The sequence below is a fragment of the Tiliqua scincoides genome, chromosome 2 (assembly GCF_035046505.1).
Source record: "Tiliqua scincoides isolate rTilSci1 chromosome 2, rTilSci1.hap2, whole genome shotgun sequence".
Taxonomy (NCBI): domain Eukaryota; kingdom Metazoa; phylum Chordata; class Lepidosauria; order Squamata; family Scincidae; genus Tiliqua; species Tiliqua scincoides.
In genome coordinates, this window is record NC_089822.1 from 156,508,641 (window position 1) to 156,529,627 (window position 20,987).

Here is a 20,987-nt window from a genome sequence, read left to right on the forward strand (position 1 = left end):
GCCCTGGATGTGCCAATTAGGTCAGCCATCTGTTGCTTTAATAGTCCTTTCAAGTCTCCTGGACTGATCTAGCTCAGACTGATCTAATTAGATGCCAGTGTTTGTAGACAACGTGACCAGAGTAGTGGCCATAGCACCCCCTTGTGATTCAATTGTGAACTTCAGAGGCAAGAAAAATAATCTCACTGGGGCTGGGGGCGAGTTCTTATTTCTGTTGAAATCTACCACCCCAGCAAATGTTCTTCTTTCACACCAACCTGAGGGTTGCCAACTTTTCAACCATTCTCTGCTCCTGTACAATTAACTGCAACCATAAGGGAGGGACCATGTTAATATCCTTGCTGCGCAAAAATCAGCAGATAACTTTTCACATCAAGATGCTACTCAAGAGCAGAATCATTTGGCAATGCTTTATAACCCACAACCTAAATTCTCAATTACCAAGGGCTGTTTCACACACAGAATTTTGTACACAATAGTGGAGTCCCAAATACTCCCCCTCCCCACAGAGTGCCAATGAAAAGAAAATCTCAGTGTGTAAATAAACTTCTCCTATAAGAAAATCTGTGACCTGAACTTTTTCTAAGCCATTGTTTGCATATGGGGAAAAGAGAGAAAAAAAAGGAACTTGCAAGGTGTTTCTCCATTGGGGCAAGGGATTATAGGTCCAGAAAGAAAGAAGAAAATAAAAACCAGGCACTAGGCTGATCTATGTTAAATATATTTATTCTGCTTTTTCCAAGAGACTCATATGTTCCATACAGGGTTAAAAATGGAGGCTGGTCCAAATCCTTAAAAGGGTCCTATACTTGAAAAAGATGTCTTTTTCTGAACAAATACAAAATACAACACAAAAGTTGTAATGGCTAAAATTCTGATATAAGCTGAAAAACAAAACCATTTCAATAATCAATCCTGAAACATTTGTTCTGTGTGCATGCACATACAATGCTTCCAGCAAGCATCAGGAGATGCACAATCCTCAATGTGCAACTCAGGTTATAATAAGCTATTTAAAAAAATAACAAATGCATCAGAGATCCTGGAATTGAGATGCAACAGTGCAGGCTCCAAAGACTCCAGCTTCCCACAGTTTTGTGGGAGAGAGGTTGCAGAGCTATTGATGTTCAGTACCAGAGTAAACTTCTAGAACCTACATCTCCGCTTAATAAAGTGCATTTTGATATAGAAGTGGCATAAGGCACAAGATTAAAATAAACACAGTATGGAGAAAGAGCTGCAGGGAATAGGATTGCATCAAGATAAAACCCTCATATTCATTAAGCCTAGAGATACACAGCAGCCAGTGAACCAAATGTCTCCGTCTCTTCAGACCTTCCTTGCATAGGTCTTATCACTGCAGAACCATAAATGAGGATGGTGTGGAAGGTTACTGAAGGTGTGCCTTGTGGTCAGGTATGCAAAACTGCTGAGGTAAAGGTAGCATGTGTGGTGATACACGTTATTTCCACATTCGGAAGCTTCTGCATTTGACTATGGGGAAGATGTGCATGTTGTCCTTTGAGCATTACAAGAAAGGCCACCTGCCGATTGCACCCATGGCTGCACTTCTGGTTGGCTTTTTAACTTATAAAGCAGCTCAGATAGTAGAACGACATTTTACCCTGGCAACATGAATGCAAGTGAGGGGCAAAGGCATTTGCAGGGCAGAATGAGTATGTATGTCGGAGATTAACCCTTCTTCGACTATTTCCTGCCTGCAACACCAGGCCATTTTTAACCTGTGCCAGCCTTGTTTCTGGTCTCAGAACTTGTCAGGGAAGAAAAAAGGGCAAAAAACAGAAGGAGACTGAGAGGCAGAATTAGCAGGTGGAAAATAGTTAAGTATGTTCTACTATCCAGTTCTCCCCATGAATACGTACCCCTCACATATTAACATTTTGAATTTGGGAACCTGCATTTTCCTTGTAATATGCCATTCGACCCTGAGCAAATGCTACAAAGGAGTCAGTATTAACTTGTCAGTCAAGATCTTTGAGAGTAAAAGAAGGAAGGGAACACCACCAGCAAAAGACCCAGTCCACCAATGTAAACATTTCAGAAGAACAAACCATTGTCATTCTTGGTGTACAGGGATGCACAAATAAACTTTCTTACAACCAGATACTGTAGCTGGAATATGAATCTCTGATGACATTGCCTATGCCAACAAGAAACAATACAGCTAAGTGTATGAGGAAGAACCCTGTCCTGCAGAAAAGAAGTCCAAGGCCACCAGCAATATTCTTCCACTTCAAATTTCTTTGCTCCTAATGTAGCTCAGCTCCTAATGTAGCTCCTAATGCTGCTCTCCTGATCCAGCATAATCCATCTTGAAAATAAAATCCATCCTCCTTGCTCTGAAGATCGCACAAGAATCTCTTTAATACAATGGCAGAAATAATGTCCTTGCCTGCATACATTTGCATCTCTCTTGTGATGAAGGAACATGAACACATTTCCACCTGCTTTCCTTCTTGGGCTGAAACTGAGTAGATGAATGCGTATTGTCCAGTGTAAGGGGAGATCACAGAGTGAAAGGTAGACCAACCTGCCTTGTTTAACAGTTAGGTGACTTGCATTACATCCCCCACCCAGGCACCTCTTCAGCTTGGGAGGGTGCAGGAACTTCATTCTCCTCCTGCACCAAACTACAGGGATGCATTACTACAGTGCTACCTCCATTTAAGCGATGATGTCCTGTGATAAATGTTCATCAGCATACGTTTTGTAACAGACAGCTGCCTAAGCTACGTAGCAAAAACAAAAATCTTTCCTCTGAAGTGGGAATCAGAACTACTTATAGCAGGCAGACTTAATTAGCACCAATACATCCAATTTATTTGGATGCAGCCTTAAAGCAAACCTATGTGCCTAAATATTATTATATTATATATTCTTCATTAAAACTACCAGAAGACGAGTTTTCTCCTTCAAGAACATAGTAGAATCCTGAACACACACTAGCAGCCCAATCCTATTGGGCTTTTTAAGATAGTGGAAAAGAGTTCTACTGTTGTAACAGGCCATGTGACAGTGTATACAGCATGTCCATTTTGGAGCCACCATCACCAATGGCAGCAGTGGTGGTAGCCCACTGCAACAGACTGTGACCTGCTCCAAGGCAGATAAGCCAGTGGGGGCTCATGGGCAAGAAGGCGTGGAGGCAGACATTCTACGGGAGGAACTAGGGGTAGAGAGGGGGCAGATTTGGTGGCAGTGGTGCATGCTGGATCTTATCCCCTCTTTCAAACCCCTCCTTCCCAGTTTCTTTCCTTGGACACATGCCACCAAGGTGGTTTTATCTGAGGAGACCCATAGGCATCCCGAGGGCTTATGTGGAGATAAATATTTTTACTGACCTCCCATTAGCCTTTGGATCATCAACCCCACCAAAAGATGCAGCAAGTGTCCTTTTGGTGTGGCTGCATCAGCACTGGTGGCAGGGGATAGGACTGGGGCCCAAACAAATGACTAGTTTCCAAGCAGGTTTTCTGAGCAGATTTCCTCATAATAGATTGGCCAAATTCAACTGGACTAAATGGTCTGTTATCACCTGTGCTGAAACCTTTGCCCTGAGAGGAGCTGCCAGAGGAATAGCATTCAGTTTTAGAGCAGTAACTGAAATACTGCATTAATATAAATCTTCAATTATAAAACTTTTACTATATATTAGTATCAATAGGCATTTTCTTCTCTAATTACAATAATTCAAAATTAAAAGACTCTGATGTGTCCAGAAGGTAACTTCCTACAGTTTGGATTCAGTGCTTGTGCATTCAAGGAGAAGCGCAAAAGTCGGTATTCAGAAAACGTAGGTACCGTGGTTTGTGCCGTTACAATACTGGTTGTACTTATGCAGTAAAATATATGTGGGGGGAGGACATATTGATGGGCAGTAGATGCAAAACGTGGTCTTCAAAACGACCTCTAGAGGTGCCCCAGGACAGCTGCAAAGGCTGTGAAGAGCCACCAATACAGACAACTGCCTACCAGACAGATATTCTGTCAGCAACATTAAAAAAGGGCCTGTAGCAAGAAACCTACAGCTTTGCCTTACAACAGACACTGAAAAAGGGCAATGTCGGGAAAGCCTGGCCAGCAGCTAAATGAACTGCAGAGGCTTATCAGAGAGAGACTGTGTCCCTGGAGAACTAAAGAGGGTGTCAACACGTCACCTAGGTGCTGAGACAAAGCAACCAGAATAGCACCGGTTGGAAAGAACAGAGATAGCTTTGCAAATGGGAAAATCCTCTGAAATCTGAACAAACTCTGCTGTCAGAGGGCCTCTGATTCAGTGGGGATATATGTAAAACTTCTCCCAAAGTCAAGGCCTGTTCCATGGGAGACAGGGCAAGAAACACTCAGTGCAATCGTTGCAGACAGAGAGAACTGAGCACAATGCCTTTGACAGAAGCTGCAGGCAGCCAACTTCTGTTTGGGGCAAGTGAAGTAGCAATGTGCTTCCATGCTTTGGCAAAGATACAATTTTCTCTATTCTGCACACCCCTCCACGCTTCCCTCCTCCCCCAACAGAATGGCAAGGCTGACAGAATTTTGGTTCAGCAATGTTCGCTTGGGATAATAGCTCTTGCTTACATCAGCCTTCCTGCTTTGTAGAGCCACTGGAGTCTTTCATGGCCCGCAGGAGACTGCAGAAGAGCTCATACCAGAAGAAGGTGAAGCCTGTCGCTAATGCAGCCTTCAGCAGGCTTGGAGAGAGGCCCTTGAAGAATCCTCTGGCTCCCTCGAGCTGGGCAATCTGCTGCGCACAGTCTGCCAAACTACTGTACGTCTGCACCTGAGGAAGAGGAAAGTGGAGTGAGCAATGGCACACCTTCAGCCCCTGCAGAAAGCCCTTGGTACTTTTGTCCGCAAAGGGAAAACACCTATGTGAACCAGAAAGAACACTGAAGAGGCATTATTGGGAGATGTGGCCAAGAATGCAACATAACGCACAGTGTACATAATGTGGCTTGTTGCAAAGGCCTCCGGGGTGCTATCATCCCCTCTGAAGGAAGCAGGGGTCTCCAAATGTTTCAGCCAGAGGGCCACATCAAATATCTAGCATGGTGATGAGGGCCAGAAAAAAAGTAAATTTTAAATATAAAATTTAAATAAATGAATTAGAGATGGAACTTGGATAAATGAATAAATGAATGAGTGGACTCAAATTTCCAGGATTTCTCCATGCACCAACACACAACACAGAAATAAGGCACACACTCAAATGGACGCCCATTCCCCCACCTCCCAAGCAGATATACAAGAATAAATACCTCAGAACCAGCACATCACAGGAAATACCTGGAGCATGTTCTGGGGTGTGGGAAGGCCTCCCCAACCCTCAGAAAGCCTTCCAAGGTCTTCAGAGGGCACAAAAAGTTACTTCTGGTTTTTCAGGAAAATCAAGATGTTTTAGGAGTTCTGAGAGCCAGGGAGGCTGCACACAGAACACCCTCCAGATGCAACCAGAGCACAGCTCCAGTTGTGTTCAGCTGAGTGAGCCAGAGGCTTGCAAGGGGCCAAAGGCTGGCTGCGGGCTGCATCTAGCCCCCTGGGGTTTGGAGATTCCTGCAGTGAGGGATAGCAATCAAACTATGTGGGAAGATGGTGTGGAGGCAGAGCAACTTATTTATTTTATTTTTATTTATTTTTCACATTTTTATATCACCCTTCCTCCAAAGAGCTCGGGGCGGTGTACACAGCTGCTCCTCTCCTTTTTGTCCTCACAACAACCCTGTGAGGTAGGTGAAGCTGAGAGAAAGTGACTGGCCCAAGGTCACCCAGGAAGCTTCGTGGCTGAGGGGGCATTCGAACCTGGATCTTCCAGGTCTAAGTCCACCTCCCAAACCACAACACCACCCTGGTTCTCCTGGACCAACACATGCACCACATCTGCAAAGGGACTGAAGAAACTGCCAATCAGGGGTAGAGGTGGAAAGAGAGAAACTGCTCTTTTTAAAGTAATACATTCTACTGGAAGTGCAGCTGGCCAGGCACTTGTTTGAGTTGTAGGCACAAAACCAGCTTTCCAGTAAGATCTCAGTGAACCCCTTCTGCCATCTCATTGTTTCAAATAAATGGTGGAAAATACTTTAAACTACACTGCATGTAGATTATTTTAGAAGATTGTTATGGGTTATTTTTTATTGCAAATGCCAAGTTATTTTTCTACACTTACAGCTCAATTCTATTCCAATAAGCTGCCAGATGATGGTTGCTGAAAAGCAGCTGTAAAGCACACTCTAGCAGCATGCTGAGTAGTTCACTGCCTGACTGCAGGCATCAGCATATCAGAATGATCTGCCAAGGTAGGTAAGATGGCAGGGAGGGGGGAGGAAGGAAGACAGGAAGGCTGGTGGCAATGACACACACTGGATTCAATCCCCTTTGGCAAGAGCCTCCTTGTCCCTTTCCCATCTTGGACTTGTGTGTAGGTCTGAGGAGACTCAGTGCAGAGCAGGAAGCTCATGGGGGTTTAAACAACCCTTTCCCCAACAAAGCCTCCCCCGCCCAGATATAGCACATGCCTTTTCAGAGCAGCTGCACCAGCGGGGGGAGGGGGTGGATGATTGGGCTGTAAGTGAAAATTACATCTTACTCGCATGGTAGAGTAGATCATTTTGGATTTACCAGTATATTAGGTATACAAAAAGGGAGGTGGGGGAAAAAGGCTTCCTGCAATCCGCATCATCTCTCACCTGCCCAAACGCTGCCCGGGCTTGCTCAAAGCCGCCCACTTGCAATCGCTTCTTGAACAGGTCAAAAGGATAAGTGAGGGTTTTGCTAATGACTCCAGCGCAACTGCCGCACACCAGGTTTTTAACATTCCCTGAAAAGCAAAGAAGTTGGGAGGGGAAGAATATGTGCCTCAGAACTATATACTTTATTATGTCACAAAGAGAATAATTGACAATTAGAAAAGCTATCACAAAACTTGGAAAGAGAAGAGCAGACGACTGGGTAACATACAACAGTAATGAATTATGGATTCTCTTATAATTATTAAAGCCTTCACACTGTATCATTTTTACTTAGTCGCAAAGTACCTTTCCATGCAGAGATTTACTATTTTAATTGCTAGGACAGCCTGTGTACTGCTTCATCACAGAATGTACTAGTAGGAGCTTTCCGTATAACACAGAGAGCTCACCTGCCACTTCTTTCCACCCTGCTTGCTCAAAGCTACTAACTTGTGCGAAACAAGGACTAACCTGTTTTCTTTCCTTCACCGGGAATGATCCAGTCATATAGTCTCTTCAGCAAGCCATAGAAGGAAAACTGGAGGCCAGCATAGGGGACAATAGCAATGATGGTAGGGCTAAGCCCCTTATAAAAAGTCAGCAGCCCTTCATTTTGGTACATGCTGACCACAGCATGGCGGAGATTCCTGTAAATCTAAGACAAGTCAAGGATGAGCATGCTCGGCCTAGCAGACAAATGCAAATGTACAATTCCAGCAATACCGCAGAGCCAAGGAGTGGAACTTCTGTAAATAGATGTAGCTGAGATCGCTACCTGATGGAACCACATAGCCACAGAGCAGAAGAGAGAGACTGACAAACCCTCTCACACATATCTTACCTTCGGCTCACCTTGGGCAGCCAAGCGGGTTCGGAGTGTGTCAAGGGGCTGAACTGTTACAGTGGCAGCACAAGCGGACAGGCCCCCACAGACAAACTGCACGGCAAAGTCACGGGCATCGTAGGGTGTGTCATAATGCGCCAACTTGGTCAGAAATTCAAAGCTGAGAAACTTACATGGGGGGAAAAAAGAACCCATCAGAAATGGATACAACTGGGCAACAACTGAGAAAACATAACCATGGCTCATAGCCTCTCAGTTGTGTGGAGAATGAAAACTATCACATGAAACTCCCACCACACACAAGAAGACTTTTGAAAGGCAAGCTTGAAACAATGGGAAGGAAGCAATCACACCTAGGATGGAGTAGCATAAGGGACCATAAGGAGCATATGCATAAGCATAAGCATAAGCATAAGTAGCATAAAGAGCTATCTGCAGGTTCCCAATTTGAACAGCCCCCTATCAATGATAGAGGAACAATGACATTCACCTCACAGGGTGATACTGCAACACATGTGAAACCCTTTAAATATTACAAAGAGCTATACATATTGTGTTGATGCTGTGATCTATTAACAAACGAAGCTGGGACACTGGTCTTAAGAATCCATGAAGACACAACCTCTTATGCACATTTACTTAGAAGGAAATCCCACTCTGTTAAGCAGGACTTTCTCCCAAGTGTAGATAACTGCAGCTAAACATGCATAGGATTGGGTTCTTGCTCCCATAATTCTAAACTTTGCTTAATGTGTTTTTGAACAGATCTTGGTCTCTCAATTCTTCCTTATGGAACAGAGTGGGCAATTTTGGGAAAGGGTTCTTACATGGATACTTCATTTTATGTTTTGATAAAGAAGATACTCACCTGTGAAATATCAGTAAATATTAAATTTACTTATGAGCAAACATGCTTTGGCTTGCTCTGCTTGTGTTTCTCACAAGCTCTCTACTGTAATCTTTCCATGTCAGCTTCCTTCTTACACCAGGCCAACCTGATGGAGTTTCACACCTCTTTTTCATCATCATATAGCACAGAGGAATTCTAGAGCCCAGGAGTAGGTTCATCAGTACATTATCAAGATAATCCTATGGGTCAGCGATGCTCCTCTTTCCACAGCACAGAAGGCCAAAAGAGAATGATGGAAAGATCATCACAACACCATGGCCAGATGCAGTGGTCTCACTAAGGTTTGTGTCACTCGGTGTGGGAGGCTAGTGCGTGACGCTCATGATGGACCTCCTCCCATGCAGTGGGTGGGGCAACACCCTGGGCACTGGGCATGGGAGTGCACCATTGCCCTGCCCCCATAGGTTTTTTGGCTATAACTTTTGATAGAATAGAGATATTTCAATGTGGTTTGTTTCATTGCATTATGCATGAAATTACACACCTAATGATATATAACATGATGGTATTATTAAAAAATACCAAGATTTTAACAAATGTTGGCCAGTAGTGGTGTCACCTGTGCACGTCACCTGGTGCAACCCGAACTCCCCGTGCCCCCTGAGGGACGTCACTGGCCAGATGAGGGCTCAGTGTCAAACATGTCTGCATGGGAGGGATGGTAATGAACTGATCCTTAAGTTTTACAAAGAGAAGAGTTCCAAGTAATTTGCCAGAAAGAACATGAATAGTCCCAGATGACAACAGAACTCTGCTTTTGCAAAGTACAATCCCTGTTCAAAAGAGTAAACAATATTGTGTCAACTGAAAACCAACTGACAAAAAAAATGAAGGCAGCCTTTGTTGACAGACAGCTATGAAAAAAAGGGTTGCTGTGGAAGTTATAACATTTCAGGGTAAAGAGTCAACTCAAAATATTCCCAAAGTCTTACCTGGACACCCCCATATGTGACGGAAAGGAGCTGAGCTGGGATGTGGCCTTTCCAGAAAGCCTTTGACCCTTCCTCCTGAAAAATCTTGACAACGGCCTGCCGGATACCATGATACTTGGCCTGTGGGTTTTTGGGAGAAAGTTGCTCTATCTGAAGCTGAAACAGGACACAAATTAGTTTTCAGTGTTAATATTTGCACAACAAACAGTTTCAGAGCTTGTGCAAGACTAAGGGCACAATCCTAACCCCTTCTGTCAGTGCTTTCCAGCACTGACATAAGGACAATGCAGCTCTGAGGTAAGGGAACAAACATTCCCTTACATTGAGGAGGCCTCCGTGAGTGCCCCCCAACTGCAGGATGCAGCACACGTCCCATTGGTACTGCTATGCCAGTGCTGGAAAATACTGACATAAGGGGTTAGGATTGCGCCCTAAGACCCACAAAGATTTAGGGTCATGATATTTCAGATGAATAGAAGACTGCAACGCTATAAACATTTGCATCATTCCCCATTTGCCAGTAAAGATGCATAGGATTGTGCTGCTCTATTATGCACATAGCACTAGGCTAGGTCACTGCTGTTCACACTATGCAGGGCTAAATGCCTAGAAATAGCTCAGAAACAAACTGAGAGTTGGATTGGGCTATAACAGGGGTGCTCACACTTTTTTGGCTCGAGAGCTACTTTGAAACCCAGCAAGGCCCAGAGATCTACCAGCAAGGCCCGCCACCCAATCGGGAAACTCCAGGGCTCATTCCCGCCCCTTTCAACATGGCGGGCCAATCGGGAAGCTCCGGGGCTCTTTCCTGCCCCTTTCAACATGGCGGACGGGAGGCTCGGCGCGCGATCGACTGGATTTTGCTTCGCAATCGACCGGTCGATCGCGATCGACGTCTTGAGCACACCTGGGTTATAAGATAGCAAAGGTTTGTGCTGGTCAGCAAAAGTTAGATATGGGGGGTGGCCTGTATCAGCGAATTCAATTCGCTGACCAGGCAAGAGGTCTGGTCTAGAGGGTAGAGCCTCCGTCTGCCTGAAGATAACATCCACAAGGTCGCCAGTTCGAGGCCACCGGCACTGTGCGACCTTGAAGCAGCTGACAAGCTGAAGCCGAGCTATTCCATCTGCTCTGAACGTGGGAGGATGGAGGCCAGAATGTGAAGCCAGATCGGAATGAAACACCTGAATGTTGTGGTTCTTGAAAGATAGAACCTTCTTTCAAATTGTAAAAATCCCTATTTAATAAGGGATTTAAATAAAGCCTGCCTATGTAAACCGCCTTGAATAAAGTCTTGAATAAAGACCAAGAAAGGCGGTATATAAATACCTATTATTATTATTATTATTATTATTATTATTATTTGATGATTGGATCTGCGCCCCCCCCACGCACCCACCCAGAGGCGAGGGGAACTCCCGTTGCCTCTGGAAGGGGGGGCATTCGCTGGTATCCGTGGTTTCAGATAACTGCAAGGGGGGGTTCAGAACCCCTGTGGATACCAGAGCACGCATGTATTTAGATTTTTAGCCTGTCGCCTTCAAAATGCTAGGCAACAAAAGTAAAAAGAATACATTTTTATTTAAAAATTCATTAGCAAAATAAGATACTTCCATTGAAGCCAAGGGAAGCCTACCTCCTGGGGCCAATGCAGCTTTTGTTAGGACTGCAGTGAGACAGGTGTTAAATATCACCTCCCTGCGAACCAAATCAGGCCCACCCATAGTGATTAATAATGTAAAACAAAACATAATGTAAAAACATAGCTTTTGATCTTAGTTACATAGTGTAGGATAACTTTCTTTCCTCCTACACTTCCTTTGTTTGTCCACTGTACACCAATGTCATATGAACTGCAGAAAGTAGTAGCAGTGCTTCCTGTAGTGCACTCTGCTTTTCAGAACATATTAAAGTGTTAAAGGAGATATTACTATATGCCTATAACTCTGTGGATAAGTTTCTGGAAAGCAGACAGCACTACAGGAGGTAATTATAGCACTGTTCTAATGTTGATCTATAGTAGCGCAGTGGTTCTCACACTGTGGGTCTGTGGCCCACCACCAATTTTTGATGGTTCATGAAACTGAAAGGGTAAAGGTTATGTGCATCAAGGGTTAAACAACCTGCTACTTGGAGGGAATGCTGCTGCCCAATTTCCATTACATCCACAGAGGCTTGAGTGGCTGGTAAAGTTTTAGGTGGATCCTGATGCTAAAACATTTGAGAACCATACTAGTGCATTAGGTCAGACTCTGCTATGTAACTGACCACTGCTGGTGTCACTCTTTCTATTTGGCAGCGGTGGAAGATGATGGGAAGAGATACTTCCAGGAGGATAAGCCGGATTGTAACTCATACTTGGGAACTTGAGGCTTCTTGCTGAAGGGTAAACAGCCTTTCCCGCTCTTCCTCTCCAGGAGGAAAATTTCATGATAGCAAGCAACTGGCCCTGAGCTAGACAGAATATATTGCTCTCATGGAGCAGTGCTAGCCAGAATATTCACCTTCTGTTGGCTGAAAGCACAGCACATGCAGCTATACTTCTCCACACTTAACTTTTGAATGGTTTTTGGATTTTAGCCTTTTTCCTTTTTATAATACTATAAAAATTACAAACAGTGCTATAACAGAGTGTTCCAGGAAGCAGCGTTATAAGAGGTATTACTGTACCTGAAAACGAATCTTTAAGACATCCAAGGGGCTGATCATTGCCCGAGTGACCAACCCAGATGCAGATCCCGACGCTGCTATTTCCACTGCTGAAAGGGATATGCACTCAGACTCTGGGTCATAGCCAACCATTCCTTCGGGGCCCACAGGCAATTTTGATAGCCATCCACTCCTATTAAAATACACCGATGTTGAGGGCAAGAGGAGAAGACTTCTTTAGATCAGATGGAAAGGCTTCAAGAGTGATGAGGAGCAGAATAGCTTCCCTTTCTAAATGGATACAATACTAGTCACATTGTGCAGTTCCAAACTTACAATTAACTTATTTCGGGTGATTATCCTCAGGAATGTGGGCTACTGAATTTATATCCTAAAACAGTGTTTCTCAAACTGTGAGTTGGGATGCACTAGGTGGGTTGTGAGCCAATTTCAGTGGGTCCCCAGTCAATTCAGCTTTTTAATTTTATTATAATAGACTAGATGCTACCACTGTATGTGACAGTATTTGGGGAAATGTTACATACAGATATGTACTTCTAACAGGTTACTATGTATATACTTTTAACAATGGTAGACAATGGAACTTACTCCTGGGCAAGTGTGGGTAGGATTGCAGCCGAGGATTGTTAAAATTCTCCCAGCTTGATGATGTCACTTCCAGTCATGACATCACTTCCAGTGGGTCCCAACAGATTCTCATTCTATAAAGTGTGTCCCGGTGCTAAAAGTTTGAGAACCACTGTCCTAAAGCATTTTCAGGTGCCCCCCCCCCAATAATTTTCCAAGCACAGTTTTGAATTTGTTTCGATATAACTTTGGAACCAAATTGTGTGATTTGCTGTGCAGAGTGTATGTGTTTCTATTTCAGTTCATCAATGCTTGGTTACTGGAGAACCTGGAGGTACTTAGTACAATATGTACATCTTAACAAGCTATGCTTTGAATGTTAAACTATGCTTTTATTCTGCCTGTTTTAACACTGCTGGCCTTGCTGTTTTATTATTTATTTTATTACTGTATTTTATAATTTTATGTATTTTATGGTTTTTAAGAGCTGTTAGCCGCCTTGGGTGCCCTTCGGGGAGAAAGAGGGATTACAAGTCCAATCAATCAATCAATCAATCAAAAAAATGTTTTGTTTACTAAATACTTCCAGAAAGTGAAATATTTCCAGAAAAGAAAGTTTTTCCAGAAAACTTGATTTATTGCTTAAGGAGTGCAGGGTCTACAAACAATGGCAATCACCCTCAGCCATGCTTCATGTCAACGCACTGGATGGAAAGTTCATCTAGGATTTACATGTATAAACGCCAATTATAGAGACCACGTGATGTTTATACACACATGTTCTGAGGGGTAAGGTTTGCACAAACCAGGCCTATGAATAGATACCATTTAAGATGTGTGTAACCTAGGGGAGCTCAGCTGTCAAATTGGAGTAGTTCTCGTCATACCCATAAGTATATGTAAATGGGCTATGAGACTTAAGCGAAGATTCAGACACTCTCTGCATTGTTTTAGACCAGTGGTTCCCAAACTTTTTAGCACTGGGACCCACTTTTAAAAATGACACTATCTCAGTGATCTCACGGCATACTGATAAGGCACTAAAATTGTCAAGACACATCATCAGGTTTTTGACAACTGACAAGGCACATCATCAGGTTTTTGACAACTGACAAGGCATACCATGCTGACAGTGGGGGGCTCACATCCCCATTGACCCTACTAATAAATGACCTTCCCCCAAATTCCTGTGACACATGTGTGGACCACTCATAGCATACCAATGTGCCACGGCACAGTGGTTGAAAATGGCTGCTCTATTAGGACCCACCTAGGTTTACCAGTCTTTTAAAAAAGGAGATCTAGAAAGAAATAATATTTTATTTATTTAAGTAATAATAACCAGGAAAAAAAAACCCTCAGACATTTATTTCCTTATATAGACACATACTTGCAAACTGTAGGAGCTGAGCTCTTTGCAAAGTAAGTACTGGTTACAGTATCTGATTTTTGAACAGCCTCAGGGTTTGAGACAGTTATCCGATTTCTCCATCACACCATTTGAAGACCCACCAAAAATTAGACTGAGACAGACCAGTGGGAACCACTGTTAGATAGATTGTAGCACAAGGTTTTGTTTCAATGAGAAGTTGGTCTCCCCAAAAACAATCCAATTGATCAATTTCTACTTAACGTGCTATATAAGTTGGAGTATTTCCAAACTGATTATGACAACAGGGAATAGGATTGTACAGGATTTTCAACCACGTTGCACCACAATGTACAAATTGAACACAGACAAACAGACAAAACTTGTGGCCACATTTACAGCTGAGGTGGAGAAAATGTCTTTCTCCACAGAGGGGATCCCAAGCTTGTTGGGGTGGGGTAGGGGGGTGTTAGTAAAATACCTAACATGGGTGGGTCACCCACAAACTGCAGCTGTTGTTCCATTATTAGGGAACCACCCTGACCACCAACCATGGGTACCCCCGTGCCGCTCCAAACTGTGCCCCCCCCAACTGTCACACCAGCGGGAGACAGGGGAATGCCCACTGGGCAGGGCATTGGTGGCCGAGGGAGCTGAGTTGGAATGGAAGTCCTGGTCTACCCAGCAGGCAGGTCAGGGCTCCAAGTCCAGGCGGGAGTCCAGGTCTACCCAGCAGATCGGTCTGGGCTTCAAGTCCAGGCTAGAGCCCAGGTTTACCCACCTGGAAGAGATGGCTCCAGTCAGAATGGGAGCCCAGGTCTACCCAGCAGGTAGATCTGGGCTCCAAGTCCAGGCTAGAGCCCAGGTCTACCTACCTAGAAGAGGTGGTTCCAGAGGGCAGTCAGAATGGGAGCCCAGGTCTACCCAGCAGGTTGACCTGGGCTCTGTAGCCAAGGGAGTGCTCATGCCCCCCCCCATAAACAGTCGATCCGCCCAGCCACCAGCACCCCCCCTTTTCCCCCTTGCATCGCGACCCCAGAGCCCAACCCAGCCGGCATCTGCTCACCGCGCTGCTCCAACAGGCTGTCCCTCCCGGAGGACTACTGAAAGAAGGGCAGTCGCCAGTGGCAGCCTAGAAGGGCAGTCGCCCCACCATAGAGCCGGTGGGTTTGAAAGATGGTCTCCCGCTGCTCGCGCGTCTGGAACCACTGCCGCGTAGCCTTCTGGGAAATGTAGTCCTCAAGGAAACTCTGAGCGTTCTCTTGCCAGATGTTGGTGCTACCAGGGGAAAAAGTAAACCAGAGAGCAAGCAGAAGGGGATACTCACGCAGCAGTTCAGTATATATTACCCCTCTTATATCTAAGTGTGTCCACATCTGGAATGGCTTAGGGCCCAGTGGTTCCCAAACATTTTGGCATCAGGACCCACCCCTCAAAAAGTTTCACTTTATCAGGCACTCAAGACTCTGTGGCTATAGTTGTGGCTGGGCAGCAGTGCTCCCCCCCCAAGTCAGGGCTTAGGAGAGGGGGGTAAAGGGGGTAATTTGTACCCAGGCACAGGGTCAGAAAGGGGGCCAAGGAGCCAAAAGAGGGGGCCCAGAAAGTTCCTGGGACCAGACATTTTCCTGTCTCGCCTGAACTCACTGTCTGCGCATGATGCTTGGGCACAACGCTGTGCATGCAGTATTAACTGCTGCTGCAAGCCATGCACACTGGGCTCAGGAATGCATCCATGACCGTCCTGGACACAGTGTCTTTTCTGGAAGGAAGCTGGCTTGCTACAGGAGCTCTTTGGCTTGTGGATCCCATAAACATGAAGGAGTGTATAGAAGCTCAGTGACCCAGGTGCGGGGCTACTGCTGCTGCAGAAGTTTGTTTTGGTCCATTCTAGTGTGAGCCTAAACACAACTATGCTAATTTTCTGCAATTGATTTTCTATATTTCAAACATTTTAGAGAGACTTGGGAGTGTGTTTGGTTTTCCATATCACTTTGTATAGCTGCCAGTGCTGCATGATCAGGTAAACCTGGGCTCTTCATCAAGAAGCCTAGTAGACCTGGGTTCCAAAGACTATTGTGGCTGTCAGCAACCTCCCCCTGCTTTATTTTGCCTCAACCCCCATTTTAACTGTCCCCATTGCCCTCCTCCCCCTTTGAGAAGAGGCCCAGAAGAAATTTTGTACCCCCTGACAAAATTCCTCTCATAGGCCCTGCCCCAAGTAGCAGGTGTCACGGGGTGGGGCAAGTCCCTTTCCCTTTAAGATGGTTTAGGCTGGGTGTTGGTTAACCAGGTGTAGGGTATTAATAACTTAAAGAATAAAACCTGGGCTTGGGTGCCTGAAAACAGAGAGCAGGGGGAAGGGTGTTAACAGCTTTTATATTGGAAGCAATACTGATACCTGTAAGATGGTAGTTTTAGCCTCTATTTAGGTAAGATCTTTCTTGTTTTTAAAGCTATTGTGATGCATGTAGTTATGTCTTTTTGGAGCAATTGAAGCTCCCTTAAGCTTTAATAAAAATCTTTTATATAAAGCATTGGGTGCCGTGATTGACCAGGGACATGTATGATGGGACCTGGGGCTTGGAGTGAGCAAAAATAAATAAGCATTGCTCTTGGGGGTTGTGGAAGGTGGTGTAGGCGGAGGAGGGTTGAGTCCTGGCTGGTTTGGGGGTCTCCCCTGGTCCTTCCCTACCCCAAGGGCAATGTTTGTTACAAGGTGGTAGCCAGGGTTCTTAAGTGCCTGACATGGTAAATAGTAGTGGACTCTGCTAAGTGTCTGGCATGGTAATTAGTGGTGGGTACCTCCAGTGGTGAGTTGTTAGGTGGGTGTGGTGAGTCACGGTGTTTGGTGATGCACACCTGTACCTAACAGAAGGAATAGTGGTGCTGGTCACTTGGAATAGAACTGGGTGGTGCTAACCAATGATATATGGTCCTTGGTCAATTTGCACTGGTTAACATGCATTTTACAGTAGCTGTTTTTTGTTTTGTGGAGTGAGGAATGCAACAAGAGATTAGGACAGATAAGGGAGCTGCTGAAGTAGTCCCAGAAGCAGTGTAGCTTCCTGTCAGTGATCGGGAGTTGTTGTGGAATTTTCCTACACCCAAAATGGAGTGCTTGGAGTTTTGTCTGTCCCAGAAGCAAGAAGGTGGTGTAATGATGTCAGCAGTGGACAGTTTGATGCCTACTACTAGTTTGCAAGGGTCAGAGGCCAGAGTACAAATTCTGCGGCAGATGTTGAAAAATCAAATTCAAATGCTAGTCCAGTGGTGGAAATTTGCCAAAGCTACTTTCTCACAGTTGCAATGGCAAGAAAGAGAGATGGAACCAATTAATGATATATTGGAGTTACCAAAAGTGGCATCTGGAATGGATGTGTCTGATTCTGCAAACTGGAGGCAACCAGTGGAGCAGGGGGAATCGGAACCAGTGAAGAAGCTGCATGCCATGGAGTTGGCAAAGGAGAGAATGTGTAAGTCTGGTTTAGACTATACCAAATGTTGGCAACTGAGTGCAGTTTTTACAGAAAAGATGGCAAGTCTGCCTGAGATGCAACTGGAATTTGACTATAAGAACTTTTACAGAAATAGAATGGTTGTGTCTAAGATCCAAGTTGTGGCCCAAGAGAACATAAGTGAAAGTGGGAAGGAGGCTTCCAGGAAAGAAGAGGTTAAACAGATTGTGCTGGGTGCAGGAGAGAAGGAGTCTGTGGAAGTGGCTGCAGCTGTTGAGCTATTAGTATTCTCTTCTACTTCTGCTAGGCACAAAGGTACCTCTCAAGGGCTCAGTGAGTTAAAGGAGATAGAGACATGTATCCCAACTGCTTGTTTGTCTTTTGTAAAGCAAGTTGTGGAAGAAGATCTATTCCAGGATACTGATGATTTGTCTGGACTTTCCTTAACACAATCTGAAGCAAAGGACTCCTCAGAAGAACTTTTTCCAGGTGTGGATGGTCCATTGGAGTCTGTTTTGTGGCAAACTGAAGTAAAAGCCTTTTCAAAAGAACTGTTCCCTTACAGTTATGAAATGACTGAAACTGTATTATTGCCAGAAGGACTGAGATCTGCTGAACTAGCCCAAGAGGCAGTTGCAGGATGGGAGGGTGTACCTTCATGTCCAGAGAGTGGGAGTAAAGTTTTTCAAGATCATAAAGTCCAGGACATTGCTTTACCAGCAAAAGCATTGAACAGGCTAAATAAGGGAGAATTAGGGACTCTACAGTTCTCAATGCAAATGGGAAAGCAGTCTCTAACCCCTGTAGTTGATCTACGTAAGCCAGTGTTGGAATGTTTAAAAATACCTGTGTTCTCCCCAGTAATTGGTGGAGGGGGATGGGTGTGTCAGATGTTAAATTGTAAGTACTATCATGAAATTATAAAGGGTGAAGCAGTGGCTTTAAAAGATCTTTTACCTGGCAGAAATTTTTCCTAAGTAGGTATTTCCACCTAAGTAGGTATTTTTTTTCAATGAATACAAACATTGATTCCTAAATAAACCCCAAATAGCATTTTTAATATAATATATTGTAGTCCATAGGATAAGGGACCATTTTGAGCTCAACACAGTACTCACACATACTGCTTTAACACTAGATAAGGAGCTACAACATGTTTCCTGTTGCTGTGGTTACTCATTGACCCAAGTTAGTTTTTGAAGCACCAAGTGATGAACAGGGAAAATTCTGAGTTTGAGCCTTTTGTTGGCTGATGCTGCAGAGCAGCAGGTAGGCAAATTGCTTCCTTAAGCAAAAGCTTAGATGGAATGTGACATTAAAGGACTTTATTTGTCTCAAAAGGATTTTGTATTCTGTGTTAAAATCATCATTCTTAAACAGAACAAAAGCAATCTTCAGCAACAGGCCATTGGGAAAACAGGAAAAGACATGCTTCAAGTAATTTTTGTTCCTCCATCTGGGTTCTTCTTCCATGGTGGATTGAGGAAGCCACTAGCACTACAGACCTTGGACCAAACTTTGAACATTTTCTACAGATGTTTCTTTTTTTCATCTGCAGGTGTAAAAATATGCATTTCCATCCAATTTTTCCATGGTCAGTATAAGAATTTGGGGCTATAACTTTCACATCTTTTGCCTAATTTGGAGCCCAACAGTTTCAATAGAAGTGGATAACATCTCCAATGTAAGATTAAACTAATGGGTGTCTCATGCAAAGGAGTACAAAATCACACAGTATAAAATATGTAAACACATGAACTAAGTGAAACAATCCATAATGGTTCATGGAAATGAGTTTTACCATCTAAGGAATATTGTACACCAATATTTTCCCTACTTTGCCAGATAGCAGTTTGTGTGCAATAACCAGCCATTTATGATTAGGCAGAATACAAGACAGGATGCAAAAGGTTAGCACAGATGTAAAACCATTCCACCAAGAAAAATTTGCAAGGTGTTCTTTAGAAACCAGTAGCACAAGGTCACTGGTTTACAGCAGAGGTCTCCAAACCTTGCCCCAGGAGCAACATCTGGCTCTCTGGGTCCCCCCAGCTTTTCTTGGGAGTTAAAAATATCTCCCAAGACACACTTCTGGGTATATACTGCATTCCGTCACTAGAGGTGCTGAATGAATGTGCTGTACAGTAATGTAATTATTCCACTACATTGCATTACATTCAGCATATCTAGTGGCTGAATAAGATTTACACAATGCTGGGAGATCTGGAATATAAATATAAAGTGAATGTCTATGTTAAAGATATACTTTATGAGGCAAATTATGATTTGCATCAGAGGTTGCTTAATGTTTTTCAAAATCCATTCCCCCATCTTCCTGTACAAGCCAATTTTGCCTTATGTGCCCCTCTTCCTTCCTCCCCACCCATTTATTTGTATTCAAACTCTCAGCATGGTGGTTCTCCATACATTTATTATTTATTTTCTGGCCCCGTGTCAGTGTTTCTAACACTGTGTCAGATATACAGTGCAGCCCTCATGCCATTTTGGAGAGCTGTAGTGGTTATCTACACAGGCGCTGAGCTTAGCCTTGGTAACATGGCAACCAGCAGGCAAACTTGCTGGTTTCCCCCCCACTCAGGCACGCCAGAGTGGGTCAGTTGCTGAGTCTGAAGCTCCAGAGCCTGTAAACAAAGGATGTTATGAAAAAGTGCATATCTAGGAATGTGTATTGTGGTCAAGCCAGAGAAAGCAGGTTTCTTAGCAGTGCAGATTTCAGTAACCTTCAATAATTTTCTCTAGTGTCATCATGTGTTTTATGCGAAATAGGTGCTGATAAAAAAGGCCATAGGATTATCACTACGCACACAGAAGCTACTGGGTATCCTCCTTCCAAAATCCAGCTTTACTATTTCTAGCCCCTCACCCCAAATTACCCTCAGAAGTTGAGGGAACTTCACAAGCTGCTCTGACAGTTGTGAGAAGTTGCTCTAAGGAAAAAAGGAAGAAACTACATTGTGTGTGCTTAGGTGTTAAGAGCCTATTAATAGGCTGTCTGGATCACAACCTTAAACTCCAAAGGAATTTGACTGCTTGCTTTACTAACTGTGGTAGCATCAGAAGGCCATGCCAAAGAGGTGGCCAAGATAAGGCTTGCTTTTATCACTAATTGTATACATGGCTGATATAAATATGGCACATTGTTTCTGGGTTTCAATTGACATTACGTTATAAAAATTAGTAGATCCTAATTGCCAGTACTTGCAAAGGTGAGCAGTTCCCATTTTCTTTTATTGGGGGAGGGGAGGGAGGAGGAAGAAGCCTGCTGTGCTCAAACTTGTATTGTATTGACACAAACTTTGGGTTTGCAAGCTTCAAACTCTCTACTTCTATGTTAGCAAAAACTGATCTTGGATTAGACTGTGCAGAGTTACTCTAGCACTGATTTTATGCTAAAAGTATTCAACCAAATAGTGAACAGCGTGCAGGCCTTGAGACCAAGTCAGTATAGTTACCTGACCGCCAACTGAAGCCAT

The 20,987-nt window shown here is 44.1% G+C and overlaps 1 protein-coding gene across 2 annotated transcripts; it reads right to left on the reverse strand.

Annotated features, from left to right (window-relative positions):
* Positions 1–708: 708 nt before the first annotated feature.
* Positions 709–15,169, reverse strand: SLC25A19 (solute carrier family 25 member 19). 2 transcript variants are annotated; one of them, XM_066618144.1, is made up of 8 exons: positions 15,105–15,169; positions 12,103–12,372; positions 9,433–9,588; positions 7,588–7,758; positions 7,218–7,401; positions 6,705–6,835; positions 4,600–4,801; positions 709–828 (listed from the first exon to the last, which is right to left on the reverse strand). In XM_066618144.1, the coding sequence occupies exons 2-7, from the start codon at positions 12,232–12,234 to the stop codon at positions 4,601–4,603; spliced, it is 975 nt and encodes a 324-aa protein (XP_066474241.1). In that variant the 5' UTR covers positions 12,235–12,372; positions 15,105–15,169; the 3' UTR covers positions 709–828; position 4,600. The 2 variants fall into 2 exon arrangements, with proteins under 2 accessions (XP_066474241.1, XP_066474240.1); XM_066618143.1 differs by having other exon boundaries at positions 709–4,801; positions 12,103–12,274; positions 15,105–15,159.
* Positions 15,170–20,987: the final 5,818 nt, after the last annotated feature.

Coding starts and splice junctions, on each gene's coding strand:
- SLC25A19 (XM_066618144.1), bottom strand. CDS start 12,234: ATGGTTGGCTATGACCCAGAGTCTGAGTGCATATCCCTTTCAGCAGTG. Junction 7,759..9,432: donor TCACATATGGGGGTGTCCAG/GTAAGACTTTGG, acceptor CCCCCATGTAAG/TTTCTCAGCTTTGAATTTCT. Junction 4,802..6,704: donor CCCGGGCAGCGTTTGGGCAG/GTGAGAGATGAT, acceptor CCTCTTCCTCAG/GTGCAGACGTACAGTAGTTT.